Raw genomic sequence first — 22,742 nt, forward strand, 5'->3', positions numbered from 1 at the left:
TTTACTCTACTTGATTTATCCCTTTTATTCCTTCTTAATTCACAGTATCGGATTTGATTATCCTAAGTTAAAGAATGGCTCTTGAAACCCCCTCAACTGTAAATAACCATTACTCCGGCTGAGCATCTTTGATCAATACATGTGATCACTGATCTCTATCATAATGGTTCTTTCACATTCACTGCATCTCTGGGCTTTGCTTTCTTTGGAAAGATCTGAAGTAAAAAAAACCCATCATTATGGCTATAAGCAATAAGACACACAAAAAGCCCTATTTCCAAACGTCTGGTAACATCAGAAACAACAGATTATTCAGAGTAAAATTTCAAGGGACAGAGCATGCTTGGAAAGGAAATGGGTTTTTGAAAAAACCATTTCCCCACCTACTGTCACAGAATAGCTGAATGAAAACTGGTCAAGTCCAGATGAGAAGTCTGTGTTCCTCCCTTCTTCCCACTTCCTTCTCTGTGTTCACTTCTCTCTCTTTCTAATTTGTCTAAGAAATGACTAGGAACAAACTGTAAACATACAAGTAGCTATATAAATGTAAATATACTACACTTGGCACCAAAAAAAATCATTCCTGATCATTTGTATAAACCTATTATTTTTATAACAAATGATCATTTTTCTAATTAATTTATCATTTTTGATATGCTGAATTTTCTTTCCTGATTGATCATTAATTTTAGCTTTAGGTTTCTCATTCTGCCTAAAACTAGACCAAGAAAAATTAGCCTGAAAATTGTTCAAAAAAATCATTTAATGATACTTGTTAAAGCAAGGTAAGGTAAACTTAGGATTGATTATGACTGATCATGATAGGTACAGAGACTAAAACAATGGGATTTTGTGGTAGAGGAGAGAGACTGGGTCACCTCCGAATACAGCATGAGCAAGTAGGAATTTACAGTCAAGGAGCAAGGTGGGGATCAGTGGATAGAAAATTACTAAGAGGATATATCAGGGGTAAATGGGATTCTGGCTAAACCTAGCCACAGGATTCTCACTAAAGTCATGTCAGGGGGATCAGATATCAGTTGGGGATAATGGAAAATGAGGAACCCGATCAGATATCAAGGATGGGGTTCTTGCTAAATTGACTTAGCTGGGTTCTTTGCTAAAAATGGATTTTACAAGGAAAATGCTTATATAGGCCCTTTTACAGGTGGTCTAGGAGGAGGTTCAGGGACCTGACTAAAGTTTGGCCAAGCAAAAAATTGCTGTCAAAATACAATCTTAAGACCTTGGAGAGGTCAACATTTAAATAAATTTCATTGGTGACTTCCTATTTAATGCAACTATGGGTCTGAGCTTCGAGATTTTACACATTTAAGTTTCCATAAAACTTAGCATGAGGAGTCATACCTAATATAATTAGGTTGGAATAGCAGTAAAAAAAATGTGACATACTCTGCACTGTAAAATCCTCTCATAAAATGCCTTTCTCTAACATCAAGTGCCTATTCCTAATGGGGTATGCAGTAAACATGTCCAACTGGGGGGTATAGCAATGGAAATGATAGCAAATAAATTAAGATTAATAATAATTGCCTCAGTAAAGCTAAACAGGCCAAAGAAGTCTTATAGAAGAAAGGGGTGTTGGGACAGGATCTGCAATCTAAGAAAAAAAGGATAATGAGACAAGCAATTAATATAATGGTCAAGATAATAAGATGGAGAAGGACAATGAGGTGAGTTAAACTACAAGGCAAATGACTGAATAAATAGATCTTTTTAAAAAATGGCATGAAGGTCCTTGGAGAGAAAAAAAGGTTTCAGGTCCTTTTTATAATTAATTCAACTTATCTAGACTTATATGGAATATATAAGCTTTAAAATTTGATTAATGAAAATAGGCACGATTTTTTTTGGCATTCATTTGTATCCTTTTTTATGTTTTGGTCAGAAATTGATGATAGACTACTCTGGGGCAAGAAAGTAGAGACCCTGTCTTGTGAAGATACAATAATTAAGAGGTGGATGGAGGAGAATCTGGGAATGGCAGTTCTGCTACTTATTGGCTGCTATGATCCCAGAGCAGTACCTCCATGGCTTTCGTTCCCACTTTGTTCATCTATAGCATGAGGGGACACTGTGTAAGATGACTTTTCCCTCGTAGTCAGAAGTAGCTAAGGGTTATAAAGCATTATATGGTTTTACTTGCCCAGTATATTATTTGTAAAACATCTAAAATCTACTTCCTATTTTCATCAGTGTGGATCCCAGAGTCCTGCTACAGGACCATCAAACACACCATATGGTCTTTGGATAGAAAATAATTCTTTCATTATACAAGGGAGAGCCTGTACAAGTAGATGTTATCAGTGTATACGTGTGTGTACATGCATGTGTGTATATATGAGTGAGTGTGTGAGTAGGTCTGTGTGTTGATACACTCAGTATTTTTTTCAGTGTAATGTTTATACCTGCTAATGAATCAAGCTGATATTTTCATCACTATTGACTCATTTATCAGGAACAATAAGTCTTCATGACATCCAAAGAGAAAAATTAAAAGGACTTAGAAAAAGGAAGACAGGAAAGGCATTTTACAACTTATCAAAACAAGATAATAAAGAGTTCATGTTTCAAAAAAAAGTCTGTGAACAGAGAAGTTATAATAGGGCCTTTATGATATAGAAATAGGTAACAGCAAAATTAATTCTAATACATAGTAAGTAATATATGCATTTTGACTACTGGTTTTTAACTGAACCCTCTTCCAAGGGTTTGATAATCCTTCCCATCTGTTCCGCAAAAGAGTAGACTATGATCTAAGAAACAAGTCATTTGAAGCCAATTTAAATAATCATAATCAATGAATGGCAAAGTGACCATAATACACCTTCTGAAAACAAGATATAAATATTCCCTGATGTGTTCACTGACCCTAATATAATCAGCTGGGCTTCCTGAAGCAGACCTTCCATAATGGTTCGCATAATAGATTTAATTCTAGCACTGAAAAACATCATATAAAATTTCCAGTCTGCCAAGCTTCCACTTCAGCATGTTACTTAGACTTCTTTCTGATCTGGCTAGCGTCACGTAGAAAACCCTGGAAAAAGGCTAGCCAAGCTTGTCAAAAATATTCTGTCTTCTGTATTTGTTATAAGAAAGAATAACTCTTCTTTGGTTGTCATGGCCACTGTCATATTGGAATTGGGAGAGTTTTATTTTAAAATTCATGAGTCAGTACATTCATATTCCATTAGTCACCCAGTCCATATATCTCATTCAAACCTAAATCTTCTCTCTCTTCTCATTATTGTCTGATGACCTTGCTTCCTATTTCACTGAGAAAAGAGCCATCAAAAACCAAACTTCCACATGCTCTCACTGCTGATTCAACCTACTGGATCCATGCCCAAGTTCTCTGCCTTCCTCCTAGGACCAGAGATGAATCGTTTATTCTCCTGGTTCGGTTCACTCTTGCTTACACATAGATTTTGCTCCTGCAGTTCTCTCCTTTCTCTTCTTAATCATTAATTTTTCTCTACTCTCTGGGATAATGTTTATTAACATGAAAATATTCTGCTATGGCTCCCACCTTATAAATTTCCTTCACCTTTCTAACCTTCCCTCATTGCTCTGATCTCTTTTGTAGTAAAATTCTATATTTTACAGTAAAACCACCATATCTTACCCACATCATTCATGACTTATAATAAATCCAGTTTGCTTAATTTATATGATAAAATCATTATCTTTCTTACCACCATTCCTATGATACAACCTGAGATCTAGCAGTCAAGCTCTCTCCTTTCCAGTCTTCCTTTCATTCACCACTGGTCAAGACATTTCCATCACCATTTAAACAACAATGCTGCTGATAATACACGAGGGAGCACAAAAATACAGCTGCTTCCTTTACAATTGTACTGATTCCGGAACAGCATGGTCTGCCAAAACTGATTTATTTCTTCATACACTTTAGCTGATAGGTTCTAAATGACTCTTAAGAAACAAGAATTAAGGGACTATGCTTGCACTAGGCCCTATTACCATTAAAATGCTACTAACACTAATATTCTTTGATATGGTGTTGAAAATAAATCATTCTAATATAATGATATATATGAGATAAAATATGTATTTTGCTTAATATATTTAAATATATTTCTCTTATATAAAAATACATTTCGAAAACATAAGAAAAAGAGGATATCTAGCAATTAATTTGACCGTATGAACAGCATTATTCAGATAGAAAAAAGGTACTCTTAGAGAACTCTCACACGCCCAGTTAATACTCAATAAAAATCATTCCCCAGTCAGAAGAATTCAACAAAAAGGAGAAGCATGTTGTTTTCCTTTCCTACTGATATGAACAATTGTAATCTTGGTCTTAAGATTTAAAAGAATCTCAAATCATTGAATCAGATGGAAATGCTAATTGAAATTAGTGTCTATCTTTGCCCAGTAATGTCTTGACTGTGAACTATAGAAGCAGGACTATGTAATTAGGTCCCATTGCACACCAAATTCTGTGGCTATTCTCTGTTTACTCCAAAAAAGATTCTTGTCGAAGTTTGATTTATAAATGCGAGCAAAGTAAAAAAAAAACTTATCATTATACAAGAAGTGTATACATACTTATTAAAAATCATTTATATACTGGCTATAAAATATGTGTATTTCCAAATATAGCTGCTGTAGAGCTGGACTCTTGAGTTGAATGTACGTCTTGAGCTACAAAAATGAGGGAAAGCACCATCTTGAGGCACAACTGGAATTCAGGCCTTTGGTCCCTGGATCTGAAAGCAGAGAAGCTGATATGGAGTATAGTCATTGTGAGTCAATATTACATGTTGGCAAAATGTGATATAAGCCTTAGCTTTTGAAATTAACATTGACATTAATCAGGTGTTAACCTTGATTATTTCCAGAACTATACTTTTAATAGTCATCTAGTTCAACCAGCTCACTTTGCAAATTAGGAAATTAAAATTTCTAGAACTGTTACAGGATTGTTCCAAGGTTACCCATGAGTAAATGAGAGAGCTGAGGCTAGAACCCTAGCTCCTTAGTCTGTCTCCAAAGTAATTAACTTCATTCATTTAAAAGAATGCCAGATAAAATAGTATTTTTAAATGTGCAAAATTATTGTTCTATAGTGTGTAAAATAATTTTGAGTTTCAAAATTTACTGTATAGAATTTCTTTCTAAGCCAAAGAAGGTAAAAGTATAAACATGCTTTTACAATACATTTTCTAAACTGTAACATTTTTGAAAGAGTGTGAAGTGTGATGTTCATAAAATCTAATTTATGCCTCTTGAAGTGTATTTAATTGGCAATAAGCCTTTTCAAGGAACAGAAATTACAGTCCTTAACCACTAACATCTCATTAAGTTAGTTATATGTGTCCCTTAATGCAAATATCCATTCTTTTGCATGAAAAATAATTCTATTGAAGAGGGTGGTATAGTTTGGTACTAACTGTAGCCTGAATATAAAAATGCACATTGATTTTTAAAATCTCATTCTAGCATGAAAGAATCTTACCTGGGCCAAAGAAACATAGTATAAGCTAAATGTGGATTTAATATTTATTGAGCTATTTACCAAGTTTTATATTTTATTTCAGTTTATTTTATTGCACACAAATTGATTCCACACATCTAGAATCTTTCACCAAATTCTTGACTCTTTCCCCAAATCCCTTTAAAACACAGGCCCCTAAGGTCACAGAAATGAAAAGACAGTAACAATAAAATTATAGAAGTTGGAAAGCAATTGGTTAATTGTTGAAAAATTTAACAGAGCTACAACAAACAACAAAGTCCTAATGCCAGCAGTAGGGAATGGTGAGAACTAACTACAATGATACTACGGAATCTCCAACAGGCTCAGAAATGGGTACCACCAGATACTTTTAGATATGAGAAAAAGAAATAAGAACTAGTTGAAAGCCTGTTTAAGAAGCAGCCAGATGCCAGATTCACTTTTACACTCTCCTCAGCTGGGAAACTTTCCCTCCCCAGTCCTAGCAAAAGACGAGGTTTATTCTCTTGAAAAGGTTAAAGAAGTCTCTGGACTGGGGGAACCCCGGCACAAGGAAGAAACATCACAATAAAAACAGAGGAATTAAGTGTATTACGTACATTGGAAGCAGAGATCCCCTCAGCCAGCCTCCTACACTTAGGTCCCAGTACAGACCTTCACCCTCCAGGCAGGAGTTTGGCAAAGCCTTGTCTAGGAAAAAAAAGTAGTATAGAAGGAAAGATCTAAAGATCTCACATCAGAGGTTTCCCATCTAAATAGGGCAGTCAGATCATGTAGTCACACACACATCTATATACTCAGAGCCTCTAATCTGTGCTTTTGTCTCCCACACTTAAAGAGAAGCAAAAAACTAAGAATTTCCAGGTACCAGAGGAAATCCTCTAATGTGAGCTATTGAGACAAACTGAAGAGAAAAAAATACATTAAAACAATTTGGAACACACAAAAACAATGTCAGGGAAAGAAATTTGTTTTTAAAATTAAAAAAAAAACCAATTGTTTGCTGTCTCCCTAGAAATAATCTAACCATGATAAAAACAGAATATTTTTAAAAAACTCAAACTTATTTTCCTCAAAAATAAATAATAGCAGAAATACAAAACTAAATAGGAGTGTGGGATGATAAACTTAAGAAAAATATCTTTAGGAATCCATTCCAAGATGGCCGAATAGGAAGCACTCTGATCTGCAGCTCCCAGTGTGATCGACGCAGTAGATAGGTGATTTCTGCATTTCCAATTGAGGTACCTGGTTCATCTCACTGGGACTGGTTGGACAGTGGGTGCAGCCCACGGAGGGTGAGCCAAAGCAGGGTGGCGCATTGCCTCACTCAGGAAGTGCAAGGGGTAGGGGGATTTCCCTTTCCTAGCCAAGGGAAGCTATGACAGACTGTACCTGGAAAAACAGGACACTTTCACTCAAATACTGCACTTTTCCCATGGTCTTAGCAACCAGCAGACCATGAGATTCTCTCCCGTGCCTGGCTCGGCGGGTCCCATGCCCACGGAGCCTTGTTGACTGCTAGTGTAGCAGTCTGAGATCAACCTGAGAGGCTGCAGCCTGGTGGGGGGAGGGGAGGGCGTCTGCTATTGCTGAGGCTTCAGTAGGTAAATAAAGTGGCCAGGAAGCTCAAACTGGACAGAGCCCACTGCAGCTCAGCTTGGCCTACTGCCTCTATAGACTCCACCTCTGTGGGCAGGACACAGCTGAAAAAAAGGCAGCAGAAACTTTGCAGACTTAAACATCCCTGTCTGACAGCTCTGAAGAGAGCAGTGGTTCTCCCAGCAGTGGTTCTCCCAGCATTTGAGCACTGAGAACGAAGAGACTGCCTCCTCAAGTGGGTCCCCGACCCCCGTGTAGTCTAACAGGGAGACACCTACCAGTAGGGGCCAACAGACACCTCATACAGGCGGGTGCCCCTCTGGGACGAAGCTTCCAGAGGAAGGATCAGGCAGCAATATTTGCTATTCTGCAGCCTCCACTGGTGATAACCAGGCAAACAGGGTCTGGAGTGGACCTGAAGCGAACTCCAACGGACCTGAAGCTGAGGGACCTAACTGTTAGAAGGAAAATGAACAAACAGAAAGAAATAGCATCAACATCAACAAAAAGGACATCTACACCAAACCCCACCTGTAGGTCTGTAGGACGAAAGGTAGATAAAACCACAAAGATAGAGAGAAACCAGAGGAGAAGTTAAAAATTCTAAAAACCAGAGCACCTCTGCTCCTCCAAAGGACTGCAGTTCCTTGGGGGCAATGGAACAAAGCTGGACAGAGAATGACCTTGACAAGTTAACAGAGAAGAAGGCTTTAGAAGGTCAGTAATAACAAATTTGTCCGAGCCAAATGAACATGTCCTAACCCATCAGAAGGAAGCTAAAAACCTTGAAAAAAGGTTAGACAAATGGCTAACTAATAAACAGTGTAGAAAAGACCTAAAATGACCTGACGGAGCTGAAAACCATGGCACGAGAACCTTGTGACACATGCACAAGCTTCTGTAGCCAATTTGATCAAGTGGAAGAAAGGATATTAGTGATTGAAGATCAAATTAATGAAATAAAGTAAGAAGACAAGATTAGAGAAAAAAGAGTAAAAACAAACAAAGCCTCCGAGAAATATGGCACTATGTGAAAAGACCAAATCTACATTTGATTGGTGTACCTGAAAGTGACAGGGAGAATGGAACCAAGTTGGAAAACACTCTTCAGGATATTATCCAGGAGAACTTCTCCAACCTGGCAAGGCAGGCCAACATTCAAATTCAGGAAATACAGAGAACACCATGAAGATACTCCTCAAGAAGAGCAACCACAAGACACATAATTGTCAGATTCACCAAGGTTAAAATGAAGAAAAAAATGTTAAGGGCAGCCAGAGAGAAAGGTCGGGTTACCCACAAAAGGAAACCCTCAGACTAACAGCAGATCTCTCTGCAGAAACCCTACAAGCCAGAAGAGAGTGGGGGCCAATATTCAACATTCTTAAAGAAAATAATTTTCAACCCAGAATTTCATTTCCACCCAAACTAAGCTTCATAAGTGAAGGAGAAATAAAATACTTTACAGACAAGCAAATGCTGACAGATTTTGTCATCACAAGGCCTGCCTTACAAGATCTCCTGAAGGAAGCACTAAGCATGGAAAGGAACAACTGTTACCACCCACTGCAAAAACATGCCAAATAGTAAAGACCATCGATGCTATGAAGAAACTGCATCAATTAATGGGCAAAATAGCCAGCTAACATCATAATGACAGGATCAAATTCATACATAACAATATTAACCTTAAATGTAAATGGGCTAAATGCCTCAATTAAAAGACACAGACTGGCAAATTAGATAAAGAGTCAAGACTCATCAGTGTGCTGTATTCAGGAGACCCATCTCACGTGCAGAGATACACATAGGCTCAAAATAAAGGGATGGAGGAAGATCTACCAAGTAAATGGAAAGCAAGAAAAAGCAGGGGTTGCAATCCTAGTCACCAATAAAACAGACTTTAAACTAACAAAGATTAAAAGAGATAAGGCCATTACATAACAGTAAAGGGATCAATTCAACAAGAAGAATTAACTATCTTAAATATATATGCACCCAATACAGGAGCACCCAGATTCATAAAGCAAGTCCTTAGAGACCTACAAAGAGACTTAGACTCCCAAACAATAATAATGGGAGACTTTAACACCCCACTGTCAATATTAGACAGATCAACAAAACAGAAGGTGAACAAGGATATCCAGGACTTGAACTCACCTCTGCACCAAGCAGACCTAATAGACATCTACAGAACTTTTCACCCAAAATCAACAGAATATACATTCTTCTCAGCACCATATCGCACTTAAATTGGCCACATAATTGGAAGTAAAGCATTCCTCAGCAAATGTAAAAGAACAGAAATCACAACAAACTGTCTCTCAGACCACAGTGAAATCAAATTAGAACTCAGGATTAAGAAACTCACTCAAAACCACACAACTACATGGAAACTGAACAACCTGCTCCTGAATGACTACTGGGTAAATAATGAAATGAAGGCAGAAATAAAGATGTTCTTTGAAACCAATGAAAACAAAGACACAACATACCAGAATCTCTGGGACACATTTAAAGCAGTGTGTAGAGGGAAATTTATAGCACTAAATGCCCACAAGAGAAAGCAGAAAGATATAAAATTGACACCCTAACATCACAATTAAAAGAACTGTAGAAGCAAGAGCAAACAAATTCAAAAGGTAGCAGAAGGCAAGAAGTAACTAAGATCAGAGCAGAACTGAAGGAGATAGAGACACAAAAAAACCCTTCAAAAAAATCAATGAATCCAGGAGCTGGTTTTTTGAAAAGATCAACAAAATTGATAGGCTGCTAGCAAGACAAATAAAGAAAAAAAGAGAGAAGAAACAAACAGACACAACAAAAAAATGATAAAGAAGATAACACCACCGATCCCAAAAAAATACAAACTACCATCATAGAATACTATAAACACCTCTATCCAAATAAACTAGAAAATCAAGAAGAAATGGATAAATTTCTGGACACATACACCCTCCCAAGATTAAACCAGGAAGAAGTTGAATCTCTGAATAGACCAATAACAGGTTCTGAAATTGAGGCAATAATTGATAGCATACCAACCAAAAAATATCCAGGACCAGATGGATTCACAGCCAAATTCTATGAGAGGTACAAAGAGGAGCTGGTATCATTCCTTCTGAAACTATTCCAATCAATATAAAAAGAGGGACTCCTCCATAACTCATTTTATGAGGCTAGCATCATCCTGATACCAAAGCCTGGCAGAGACACACACACACACAAAAGAGCATTTTAGACCAATATCCCTGATGAACATCGATGCAAAAATCCTCAGTAAAATACTGGCAAACCAAATCCAGCAGCACATCAAAAAGCTTATCCTCCACAATCAAGCTGGCTTCATCCGTGGGATGCAAGCCTCATTCAACATATGCAAATCAATAAATGTAATCTATCACATAAACAGAACCAATGACAAAAACCACATGATTATCTCAATAGAAGCAGAAAATGCCTTCAACAAATTCAACAGCACTTCATGCTAAAAACTCTCAATAAACTAGGTATTGATGGAACATATCTCAAAATAATAAGAGCTATTTATGACAAACCCACAGCCAATTTTATACTGAATGGGCAAAAATTGGAAGCATTCCTTTTGAAAACCGGCACAAGACAAGGATGCTCTCTCTCACCACTCCTATTCAACATAGTGTTGGAAGTTCTGGCCAGGACAATCAGGCAAGAGAAAGAAATAAAGGGTATTCAATTAGGAAAAGAGGAAGTCAAATTGTCCCTGTTTGCAGATGTCATGATTGTATATTTAGAAAACCCCATCATCTCAGCCCAAATCTCCTTAAGCTGATAAGCAACTTCAGCAAAGTCTCAGAATACAAAATCAAAGTGCAAAAATCACAAGAATTCCTATACACGAATAATAGACAAACAGCCAAATCATGAGTGAACTCCCATTCACAATTGCTTCAAAGAGAATAAAATACCTAGGAATCCAACTTACAAGGGATGTGAAGGACCTCTTTAAGGAGAACTACAAACCACTGCTCAACAAAATAAAAGGGGACACAAACAAATGGAAGACCATTCCATGCTCATGGATAGGAAGAATCAATATCGTGAAAATGGCCATATGGCCTCAGGTAATTTATAGATTAAATGCCATCCCCATCAAGCTACCAATGACTTTCTTCACAGAATTGTAAAAAAACTACTTTGAAGTTCATATGGAACCAAAAAAGAGCCTGCATTGCCATGACAATCAAAAGCAAAAAGACCAAAGCTGGAGGCATCATGCTACCTGACTTCAAACTATACTACAAGGCTACAGTAACCAAAACAGCATGGTACTGGTACCAAAACAGATTTATAGACTAATGGAACACAACAGAGGCCTCAGAAATAACACCACACTTCTACAACCATCTGATCATTGACAAACCTGACAAAAGCAAGAAATGGGGGAAGGATTCCCTATTTAATAAATGGTGCTGGGAAAACTGGCTAGCGGTATGTAGAAAGCTGAAACTGGATCTCGTCCTTACACATTGACTTAAATGTTAGACCTAAAACCATAAAAACCCTGGAAGAAAACCTAGGCAATACCATTCAGGACATAGGCATGGGCAAGGACTTCATGATGAAAACACCAAAAGCAATGGCAACAAAAGCCAAAATTGACAAATGGATCTAATTAAACTAAAGAGCTTCTGCACAGCAAAAGAAACTCCATCAGAGTGAACAGGAAACCTACAGAATGGGAGAAAATTTTTGCAATCTACCCACGTGACAAAGGTCTAATATCCAGAATCTACAAAGAACTTAAACAAATATACAAGAAAAAAACGAACAACCCCATCAAAAAGTGGGCAAAGGATATGAACAGACACTTCTCAAAAGAAGACATTTATGCAGCCAACAGACACATGAAAAAATGTTCATCATCCCTGGTCATCAGAGAAATACAAATCAAAACCACAATGAGATACCATCTCACGCCAGTTAGAATAGTGATCATTAAAAAGTCAGGAAACAACAGATGCTGGAGAGGATGTGGGGAAATAGGAATGCTTTTACACTGTTGGTGGGAGTGTACATTAGTTCAACCATTGTGGAAGACAGTGTGGCAATTCCTCAAGGATCTAGAACTAGAAATACCATTTGACCCAGTGATCCTATTACTGGGTATATACCCAAAGGATTATACGTCATGCTACTATAAAGACACATGCACACGTATATTTATTGAGGCATTATTCACAGTAGCAAAGACTTGGAACCAACCCAAATGTCCATCAATGATAGACTGGATTAAGAAAATGTGGCACATATACATCATGGAATACCATGCAGCCATAAAAAAGGATGAGTTCATGTCGTTTGCAGGGACATGGATGAATCTGGAAACCATCATTCTCAGCAAACTATCACAAGGACAGAAAACCATGTTTTCTGTGAACTGCATGTTCACATTCATAGGTGGGAATTGCACAATGAGAACACTTGGACACAGGGTGGGGAACATCACACACTGGGGCCTGTCACGGGGTGGGGTACTGGGGGTGGGATAGCATTAGAAGAAATACCTAATGTAAATGACGAGTTGATGGGTGCAGCAAACCAACATGGCACATGTATACCTATGTAACAAACCTGCATGTTGTGCACATGTACCCTAGAACTTAAAGTATAATAATAAAAAACAAAAAAGGAGAAGAAAAATATATTTACAAAGAAAAAAAAGAAATGCAAAATATAAAAGACAAGAAAATTGAAAACTCAGGCCAGAGACCCAATAATTCAGTAATAGGAATTCCAGAAATAAAGGGGAGGAAATTATCAAAGAAATAATTGAAGAAATTTACTTCCAAAGAAGTAAGTTTTACTTCTTTGCAGAATTAAAGTCTTCTGCACTGAGAGCTTAGCAAAATGGATAAAATGGACCCAAACCAAGACATTCATCATGGAATTTCACACTATTGGAAATGCAAAGATTCTGCAGGCTTCTTCGTTTACGGAAGTAAAAACAAAAACAAAAACACTTGAACATAAAAGATTGGAAAGCATAATGGCTTTGACTTCTCAATAGCAACCTTGAGAGCTGTAAGTTCTTCAGAGGAGCTTTAAACATCTGTGAACTGTTTGGTTGTTAAATAGCATTTACATAGGCATATGAATATACACGTGGAATACTGATCTCATGAAAAATAACGCATTACTATATTGGGAAGACTGAACAATAGGATGGATGTGGGAGAAGGAGAAGAAAAGAGAGCTACATATTCATATTTCAAGTTGTAAAGTCAATAGATAATACCTAGATCTAAAACCAAACAGTAGTAATATAATCATATTATTTATCATTTACCTGAAGTTAAGTAGCAAATTATCAACTTAAAGAGATGAAAGTGACTGCCTGTGGAAAGACAAAATTGGGAGAGGTTGGGTGGGGGAAAGAAGAGGGAGAAAGATTTCTTTTTCTCATAATAAAACTTGTAGATCTGATAAATTCTTTAAACACAAGTTTAAAGAATTGGCATGTATACCTTGGCTAAAAATCAAAAACTAAAATGTAACACATAAACCTCTCTAGATAAATCATAACATGGAATGGGTGCTAATTTCTTTTTTTTCCTGCGTAAGCTTCATTTATTTATTTATTTATTTATTTATTTTATTTTATTATCATTATACTTTAAGTTTTAGGGTACATGTGCACAATGTACAGGTTAGTTACATATCTATACATGTGCCATGCTGGTGTGCTTCACCCATTAACTCGTCATTTAGCATTAGGTGTATCTCCTAAAGCTATCCCTCCCCACTCCCCCCACCCCAGAACAGTCCCCAGAGTGTGATGTTCCCCTTCCTGTGTCCATGTGTTCTCATTGTTCAATTCCCACCTATGAGTGAGAACATGCGGTGTTTGGTTTTTTGTCCTTGTGATACTTTGCTGAGAATGATGGTTTCCAGCTTCATACATGCCCCTACAAAGGACATGAACTCATCATTTTTTATGGCTGCATAGTATTCCATGGTGCATATGTGCCACATTTTCTTAATCCAGTCTATCATTGTTGGACATTTGGGTTGGTTCCAAGCCTTTGCTATTGTGAATAGTGCCGCTATAAACATACGTGTGCATGTGTCTTTATAGCAGCATGATTTATAGTCCTTTGGGTATATACCCAGTAATGGGATGGCTGGGTCAAATGGTATTTCTAGTTCTAGATCCCTGAGGAATCGCCACACTGACTTCCACAAGGGTTGAACTAGTTTACAGTCCCACCAACAGTGTAAAAGTGTTCCTATTTCTCCACATCCTCTCCAGCACATGTTGTTTCCTGACTCTTGAATGATTGCCATTCTAACCGGTGTGAGATGGTATCTAATTGTGGTTTTGATTTGCATTTCTCTGATGGCCAGTGATGATGAGCATTTTTTCATGTGTTTTTTGGCTGCATAAATGTCTTCTTTTGAGAAGTGTCTGTTCATGTCCTTCACCCACTTTTTGATGGGGTTGTTTGTTTTTTTCTTGTAAATTTATTTGAGTTCATTGTAGATCCTGGATATTAGCCCTTTGTCAGATGAGTAGGTTGCAAAAATTTTCTCCCATTCTGTAGGTTGCCTGTTCACTCTGATGGTAGTTTCTTTTGCTGTGCAGAAGCTCTTCAGTTTAATTAGATCCCATTTGTCAATTTTGGCTTTTGTTGCCATTGCTTTTGGTGTTTTAGACATGAAGTCCTTGCCCATGCCTATGTCCTGAATGGTAATGCCTAGGTTTTCTTCTAGGGTTTTTATGGTTTTAGGTCTAACGTTTAAGTCTTTAATCCATCTTGAATTGATTTTTGTATAAGGTGTAAGGAAGGGATCCAGTTTCAGCTTTCCACATATGGCTAGCCAGTTTTCCCAGCACCATTTATTAAATAGGGAATCCTTTCCCCATTGCTTGTTTTTCTCAGGTTTGTCAAAGATCAGATAGTTGTAGATATGCGGCGTTATTTCTGAGGGCTCTGTTCTGTTCCACTGATCTATCAAAGGATAACTGTAGTCTCTCTATGGAGACAGGTGCTTGTCAGCTTATATATGCATCTGAATATTGAGAAGTACCAGAATGTTCTCTTTTACATGACATGTTCTCTAGGTTGCCATATGTCCTAGCATTCCCAGTAAAGTCCTATTTTTATACCCCATGTTCAGGCTAATTATGTAAAGTACCTCTTTTTACTCTCAAAGCATCCTGGTTGGAGAAAATTAGGTGGCTACCCTAATATTGCTCTCTCACACCTCTCTATATGTACACTTGCTATTTGCATTAGTCCGTTTTCACTCTGCTAATAAAGACATACCCAAGACTGGGTAACGTTTACAGGAAGGAGGTTTAATGGACTCACAGTTCCACGTGGCTCGGGAGGCCTCACAATCATGGTTGAAGGCAAGGAAGAGCAAGTCACGTCTTACATGGATGGCAGCAGACAAAGAGAGAGCATGTGCAGGGAAACTCCTCCTTATAAAACCATCAGATCTCATGAGACTTATTCACTATCACGAGAACAGTATGGGAAAGACTCGCCCCCATGATTCAATTACCTCCCACTAGTCTCTCCTACAACACATGAGAACTGTGGAAGCTACAATGCAAGATGAGATTTGGGTGGGGACACAGCCAAACCATATCGCTATTCTTCTTACCTTGAATTCCCTTTCCCAAATGTCCTGAGAAAAAGATGGCTTCACATTTCTGTTCAAGTTCTACGTCCTCATAAAGATTTCCTTGAATTAAAGATTTTTCCTGTCCCTTTTTACACTACATATATAACTTCATTACAGCAAATATTTAACTGTATTGCAGCTGTTTACATGTTGTCTTCCACTACAGCATAAGTTCCATGAGAGCAAGGATCATGTCTCTCCATTGTTGATGGTCCAGCACTCAACATGGGCTGCACAGAGTAATCCACACAATTCTTACTGAATAAATGAAGTTACCATTTATCTTATTATATAACATTTAATTTTTAGATATATATGTTCTAAAAAGCCTTATCCTTATAAAGGATATTGGCAATTCCATTCTGATATGATTTATCCCAACCATAAAAAAATTCTAGGCATAATTCCATTCCTATATTCAAACTAAAGAGTGAGAGTCTGTAATTACAAATTCTTAGTTGAGTTTGAATACTTCCATTGTATAAATGCTCAAACATATAATCTACTTGTCTGTATCTATTTCAGCAGCTAAGATAAATTCACAAATAATCTTAGCATTATACATTGTCAGATGAACATGGCAAACAGATAGAATTCGATGTTTTCAATTTAATAATGAAATATAAAATGCCTTTCTGACTCTTTTCTTTTAAACTGAATTCAGATTTTCATCTTACCCAGTTTCATGTGAAGGTGAATTATGCTGGAATTTTTAAGGGGAGTTAGACTGAAACAACTGAAGGTGCATTAAAATATTCCTTTTCTATTCTAAACTACTGTCCTTTCACACATGTAAAAATCACATGGAGATGTTGAAAAATAAAGATTCCCAGGACTTGGTGTGTGTGTGTGTGTGTGTGTGTGTGTGTGTGTGTATATATTAGATTATATATTATACTCCAGGTATACATACACATATATTATTTATTATATTAATATATAATGTGTTATATAGTATACATACATTTTAATATATTACTATTTATAAGCATAGATATATTTACACCTTGCAGTGGATAACAGGTTGAATTACCTGAGAATTCAGTAGGATAGAGACTTGGATGTAAAACTATGTTGCTTTAAAGAAAATAAAGAAACGTAAGCTTTCTTGCACAGTTGAGTATATGAACTAAGGTTCACTCTCACCTGCACATACAGCTTTGATACTGTAAGTGAAGCTGAAGAAATACTTTATTTAAAAATTAAAACATCAACTCAGAGAGCAAATTTTCTCAGAGTGAGAGGTGTACCCCACAACAGACCCTGCCTGTCTTTTCATTCAGGGTGGGGCAGAGGAAGTATGCAGGTGGGTTGTCTGATTAGAGTCTGCTGAGAAAGATAGGATCTGCCCACCTGAGCACAGCTTGCCCCCAACACCTCTCACAGGTACAGAGGCCAGTAATAGCAGAGGAAAATTATGACAGCCATATACAATAATCAACCTAATCTTTCACATAGTAAATATGAACAACTAATAATCATGTTACCTAAAACAATAATAACACAAAAAAGAAAGATCAAAATGAATGAAAAACAATTGATTCATGAGGAAAAAGTATAGTTCCAGTAAGAGAAGAGAACTTAAAAATAACTCTCATTAGTATTCTAAGAAAGATTCATGAATATACTCATTCATAAACAAGAACAAACTAATATGCAAAAAGTGAATAACAGAATAAGTAAAAGTCCATGAAAATTAAGAATACAATTACCAAAATTAAGAAAAAAATAATCGATAGTTGAATTGGAAAAAAAGAAGCCTCTCAAAATGTAAAGCAATAAAAAAGATGACAAATATAAAATGTAAATCCAAGAGGTCCAACATCCATCTAAGGAGTGTCTCTAATGACAAAGAGCAAAGGCAATCAAGGAGAAGAAATAATCATTCAGTGGAAAAAAATCTCCAGAGCCCAAGACATGACTCTTCAGAAAAAAGGGTTCATTCAGGAAATGTGGTTCAGGATCATTTAAAAGAACCCATAAACATATCCTCATTAAATGTCAGACCATCTCAAGAAGTGTTGCTTCTCATTCCTTTCTCTGGATCTTCTGCTTCTCCTTGACTTCTAAATTGTGTGAACCAGGGCTCAATATTTTTGCTTCTTCTCTTTGTCTCTTCTATACTTCACTCATTTACTATTGTCTCATCTAGACTCAACATTTTGAATGCTATCTATGTCTTGATAACTGCCAATTTTATATCTTTATTTCCAAGCTCTCCATAAAATTTCTGACATCAAATCAATTTCCTTCCTGTAATCTAACAGACATTTCAAAAAATGACTAAAGTAGAACTTTTACCTCAATCCCTACTTCAAATTGCTCATCTCCTAGTCTTCCCCATCTCAGTAAGTGGCAACACCATTAATTCAGTAGCTCAGGCCATAAAACCACGAGACATGCTTAACTCTTGTCTTCCTCATTCTATGCATACAACCCATCAGCAAAGGCAACATCTACCAGAAGTTTGAAAGAAAAATGTGTTCAAGAGGACTATTAATTCCCTAAAACTATTGTGAAATTGCATTTTCTCTCTCTTTTACCCCTCACAACTCTGTTTATATTAATTGTATCTCTCATTCAAAATAACACATTCTTTAAGAATATGAGAATGCATCTCCTTGTGTATGGTACAAACACTGTAAGTTCTACAATAAATAACACTTACATAATATTTTAAATGTTGGCAATTGCTTTCAAATTTTAAATAATCGAAGTGTGAAAGACATTTATATTTACTAAGTTTAATGTAAATTCTATAAGCCTTGAAATTATAAAAGTAATTTAAAAGCAGGAGTTAGTAGGTGGAAATAGATGTGGAAAAAAATACAGGAACAAAAAAAATCTCTACTCTTACAATGTAGGAAACTAGGAGACACTGTGAAAAATTGATGGGTCAAGACATAGAATTTGTATGATGGTAAGTAACAATGGAACTTCTCAAAAAATGCCTGGTAGGGACTGGAGTGGGGAGACAGGACAAGTATGAGAGATGTCAATTTCTTATGTGTAATAGAGGGGAATCAATAGCTATTTTTAAACTGGTACATTAACAAGCAACACATATGCATATTGTTTAAGATTTAGATTTAATCTCAAGAAAAACTAACCCTTTATAAAGTGATTAAAAATAATCACTTCTGATGAGTGGGAAAGGAGAAAAGGATAATAAGCCTTATGTTTTATTTAGCAACCTCCTGGTTTAGGAATTAAATGAACAAATAAATCAAAATATTAGCAAATAATAAAGCAGATAATCACATTCAATCTAGTTCTGTGCCTGTATTTTCACACATATTTATTTGAATAAGATTGTATAAGGAAATACCAATTTTTGTTTCACTGGTAGTCAGTAGCATAAAGGACACAAATATTAATTTAGTCTATTTTAGTGTAGTTCTTATTTTTAATCCACTACATAAGTACACAGATTGGTTAGCTACTATCTGGTCAAAACATATTGATGCTAGGGTATGCATTTATTAAAGAATTCTATTTTTAAAATCCTCCACATCTAGACCCAGAAAATCTCACACACTGATTCACTGTAATTTTCTCCTCAAAGTACTACAGGCCTATAGACCCCTCCAAAGTGAGACACTGCAGTTTCGAACACAGTAAATATTTCCATTGTGCTAATGCTACCTCTTGTCCTACTTCTATGCCTATAAATATAGCACTATTTTTACCTTGAATAATGCATGGCTTGGTGGCCTGCAATATTAAAATAGAAGTCTGTTGTGTGCTTCATTTCATTGGTGTGCCCAGTGGCCTCAATCCAGTGTCCTATTGGGAGACAATACACACCATCCACCAAGTTGTTTTCATTGTAAGTACAGCAACGGTCATGATGAGGTCCATTGCCTAGAACAAGAAAAAATGATAAACAGAGCAATTAAATCAGTGTTTTGTTTAAATATCCTCAAAGCAGCTGATACAAAATTAATAGCAAGAAAAAAATAAACATAAAGCTACTTAATCTACACATTTCAGTATAAACAAAAAAGACTAGAGTGAAAAACAGAACGGTAGGAATTTGTAAAGAGCTACTTAGGAAAATCAGAGTTTTTTACTCCCTTTGAGTACATGGGTTATAAAAAGCATGTTAACTCTTTCAGAGCTTCATGGTACCTCTCAGTGCTCTAAGAGGCCATTATGAATCACTTTGCAGCCTGAGAAGCTCCTAAAAAAAGTATTTAAAGCTATTAATGCCCCTGTATTATACACTTCTATCTTTCTGGTATGCAAATTTACGAATAAACTCAGGAATAAAGTGTTGTAGTATCAGCTCAACAAAAAAATGCATAATTATAAATAAATGCATTAATAAGTAATAAATGACCACATCAAATCTACTTTACAGGTAAAACAGTTATTATTATTGTTTTCAAATGAGGAAAACAAGTCTCACAGAGATTAACTAGCTTGCCCAAGGTCACAAAACTAGTAGTGCGGAGCTAGTAGCACCTGCCTCTCCTAGTCCCCCACCTTTCTGGCGTCTGATGCCTTTGTGATGCTCCCTGCTGATGTCACATGCACAAAGACACAGCATCTTCCTTCCAGGGCCATGGATCAAAGGAAGCAGACACACATCTCTAAAAATATTATTTGCCTATTTCACGATTCTGCCCAGTATCAACTACACTAGTTGCTATGGTATGAATGCTTTTGTCCCCCCGAAATTTATATGTTGAAATCCTAACACCCAAGGTGTTGGTATTAGGAGCTGGGGCCTTTAGGAGATGATTAGGTCATGAAGAAGAACCCTCACAAATGTGATTAGCTCCCTTATAAAAGAGGAGTGAAAGAAACCCCTTGCTCTGTTCCACCATGTGAGAACACAGCAAGTCGTCGCCATCTATGAACCAGTAAGTGAGCCCTCACCAATCACTGAATCTGGTATGCCTCAATCTTAGACCCCCCAGCCTCCAGAATTGTAAGCAATAAATTTCTATTGTTCATAAGCTAACCAATATATGGTGTTTTGTTTATAGCAGCTCAAATGGTCTTACATACTAGTAAACCTTGATTTCTACAAAAATTATAATTCATACATTATTTTTACTACCTTTTTATCATCCCATTTCAAATCATGCCTTTCTTTATACTACCTAAGTATAATGTACTGTAAGAAAGACATGTAAGCAAACTAAATGCATGAGTGGTTTACAGAAATAAATCACATTTGTTATGAATACAAAAATGTGATTCATTTGTTCTTTTCTCCTTGTTCTGTCTTACAAAATATTTAACCTAAATTTGCTTGGCATAAGCTCTCAAAAAATCCTTAAATTATTTGATGTTTCTTTGAGATATAACTCCTTCCATCAGACAGAAGGTACAGGATGACTCTCTTAATAAACCATTACTGATCTTCCTAGATCATTCTCCTCTTTTTTCTCTTAATGGATTTTTTTTCTCGACGACTACAAGGCGCTGCACCACATCTCTATTAACCTTCATTTTTAATAGATAAAAACCAAACTACACTAGCAACCTCACTTCTAGAAACATATCCAACAGAAATATTACTAAGAAAAAAGAATTTCTGATGCATACAGAGATACATGCATACAGTAATACTATTTTAATAGAAAATACTGTAAACCATATAAGTTTTTTTTCATTCTTCTACAGATATTTATTGAGACAGGTACTGTGCTAGGTCATGTTAAGAACTCAGATATTTATCATAAGAGCAACTAAAAATTTGAAATATTCTAAGTGGGCATGTAACATAACCAGATTTTATTTTAAGGATACCTCTCTGGCTACAGAGTAAAAAAATAATTCAAGAACAATCAGATAGAAGCAGAGAGTCCATTTAAGAAACTACTATATTGGCCTAGGTAGTTTATGATGAAGCTTGGTCACAGACTTTGAAAGGATTATGCAGATTCAAGAGGGAAAGGCCACAGGACTTGGTGATTAATTGGAAAACGAAGGTGAAGATGAAAGGGGATTAACAATGCCTCTTAAGCTTCTAGTGAAAATAATTCAATATACAGTGGCACTATTCACTGAGATGCAAAATCTGAAAGAGGCTGTAAGGAAAGATCATCTATCTAGTTCTGGCAATGTTGGGTTTGGAGTGCTCTTTAGATATCCAAAAGGAGTCCTCAAAAGAGAGCTGGAGTTACTCATTTGACATTAAGACCAGAAATCTGAACTAAAAAAATAAATATATGAGTAATTTGAGTGTAAATGGTAATTGAAATAGGAACACAGATGAGTCACAAAGAAAAACAATATTAATAAGGAAAAAAGTTCTAGAACAAAGTCTGAAAGTTTTTCAATGTTTAACAGCCAGAGAGAGAAGGATAAACTTACAAAAGATGAATAGAGAGAGGAGCTGAAAAGGAAAAGTAGGAGTGACTAAGTGAAGCAGCAGAGCATGACTGAAAGTGTAAACATAGACTACAAACTGGATATGGTTACTTCTAGGAAATGGAATTGGATGGAGGGGAACTGTCATAGTCAAGTGTTTTGAATTGATTGGATTAGTTACAAGGAGCGGGTGTTACTTTTTTAGTTAAATAAAACAATATCTGTGGCTCCCATTGGTCAGTATAATTGACTTACAACAATTGAATTATTACCTATTAAAAATATAATTGTTGAAGAGATCAAATATTCATAAATTACAATGGTCAAGAAGAATTATTTATGTATCATCATCTTCATAAGAATTCTTCATTCCTAGAGTGATTTCTTTAATTACTCATTTTTACACATTTATGTTTTAGGCAACATTTTTAAAAGTCTTTCATGGATAGTAACCTGAGTTATTCAAAATATGTTCTAATAGTTAAAATGTCTTTTAGAGGATGGGTTATTGTCTTTTTAATTTCACCTAATGAAATGGCAAAAATGAATAGTAAAATCATTTTGGTTTTGGAGATTTCTGCATGGAGAACTATGGAATAAATGTACTTTTCCCTAGTCCTCCCACTAAGTA

General features: G+C 36.2%; 1 protein-coding gene across 2 annotated transcripts in view; it reads right to left on the reverse strand.

Moving 5' to 3' along the window:
* Positions 1-22,742, reverse strand: part of EPM2A (EPM2A glucan phosphatase, laforin) — a 124,482-nt gene that overhangs the window by 36,138 nt on the left and 65,602 nt on the right. For both annotated transcript variants that reach the window (XM_063605517.1, XM_024929011.4), the window contains one exon: positions 19,474-19,648. In XM_063605517.1, the coding sequence (XP_063461587.1) occupies positions 19,474-19,648 (175 nt within the window). The remainder of the gene's footprint in view (positions 1-19,473; positions 19,649-22,742) is intronic.

The sequence above is a fragment of the Pan paniscus genome, chromosome 5, assembly GCF_029289425.2.
Source record: "Pan paniscus chromosome 5, NHGRI_mPanPan1-v2.0_pri, whole genome shotgun sequence".
Classification (NCBI taxonomy): domain Eukaryota; kingdom Metazoa; phylum Chordata; class Mammalia; order Primates; family Hominidae; genus Pan; species Pan paniscus.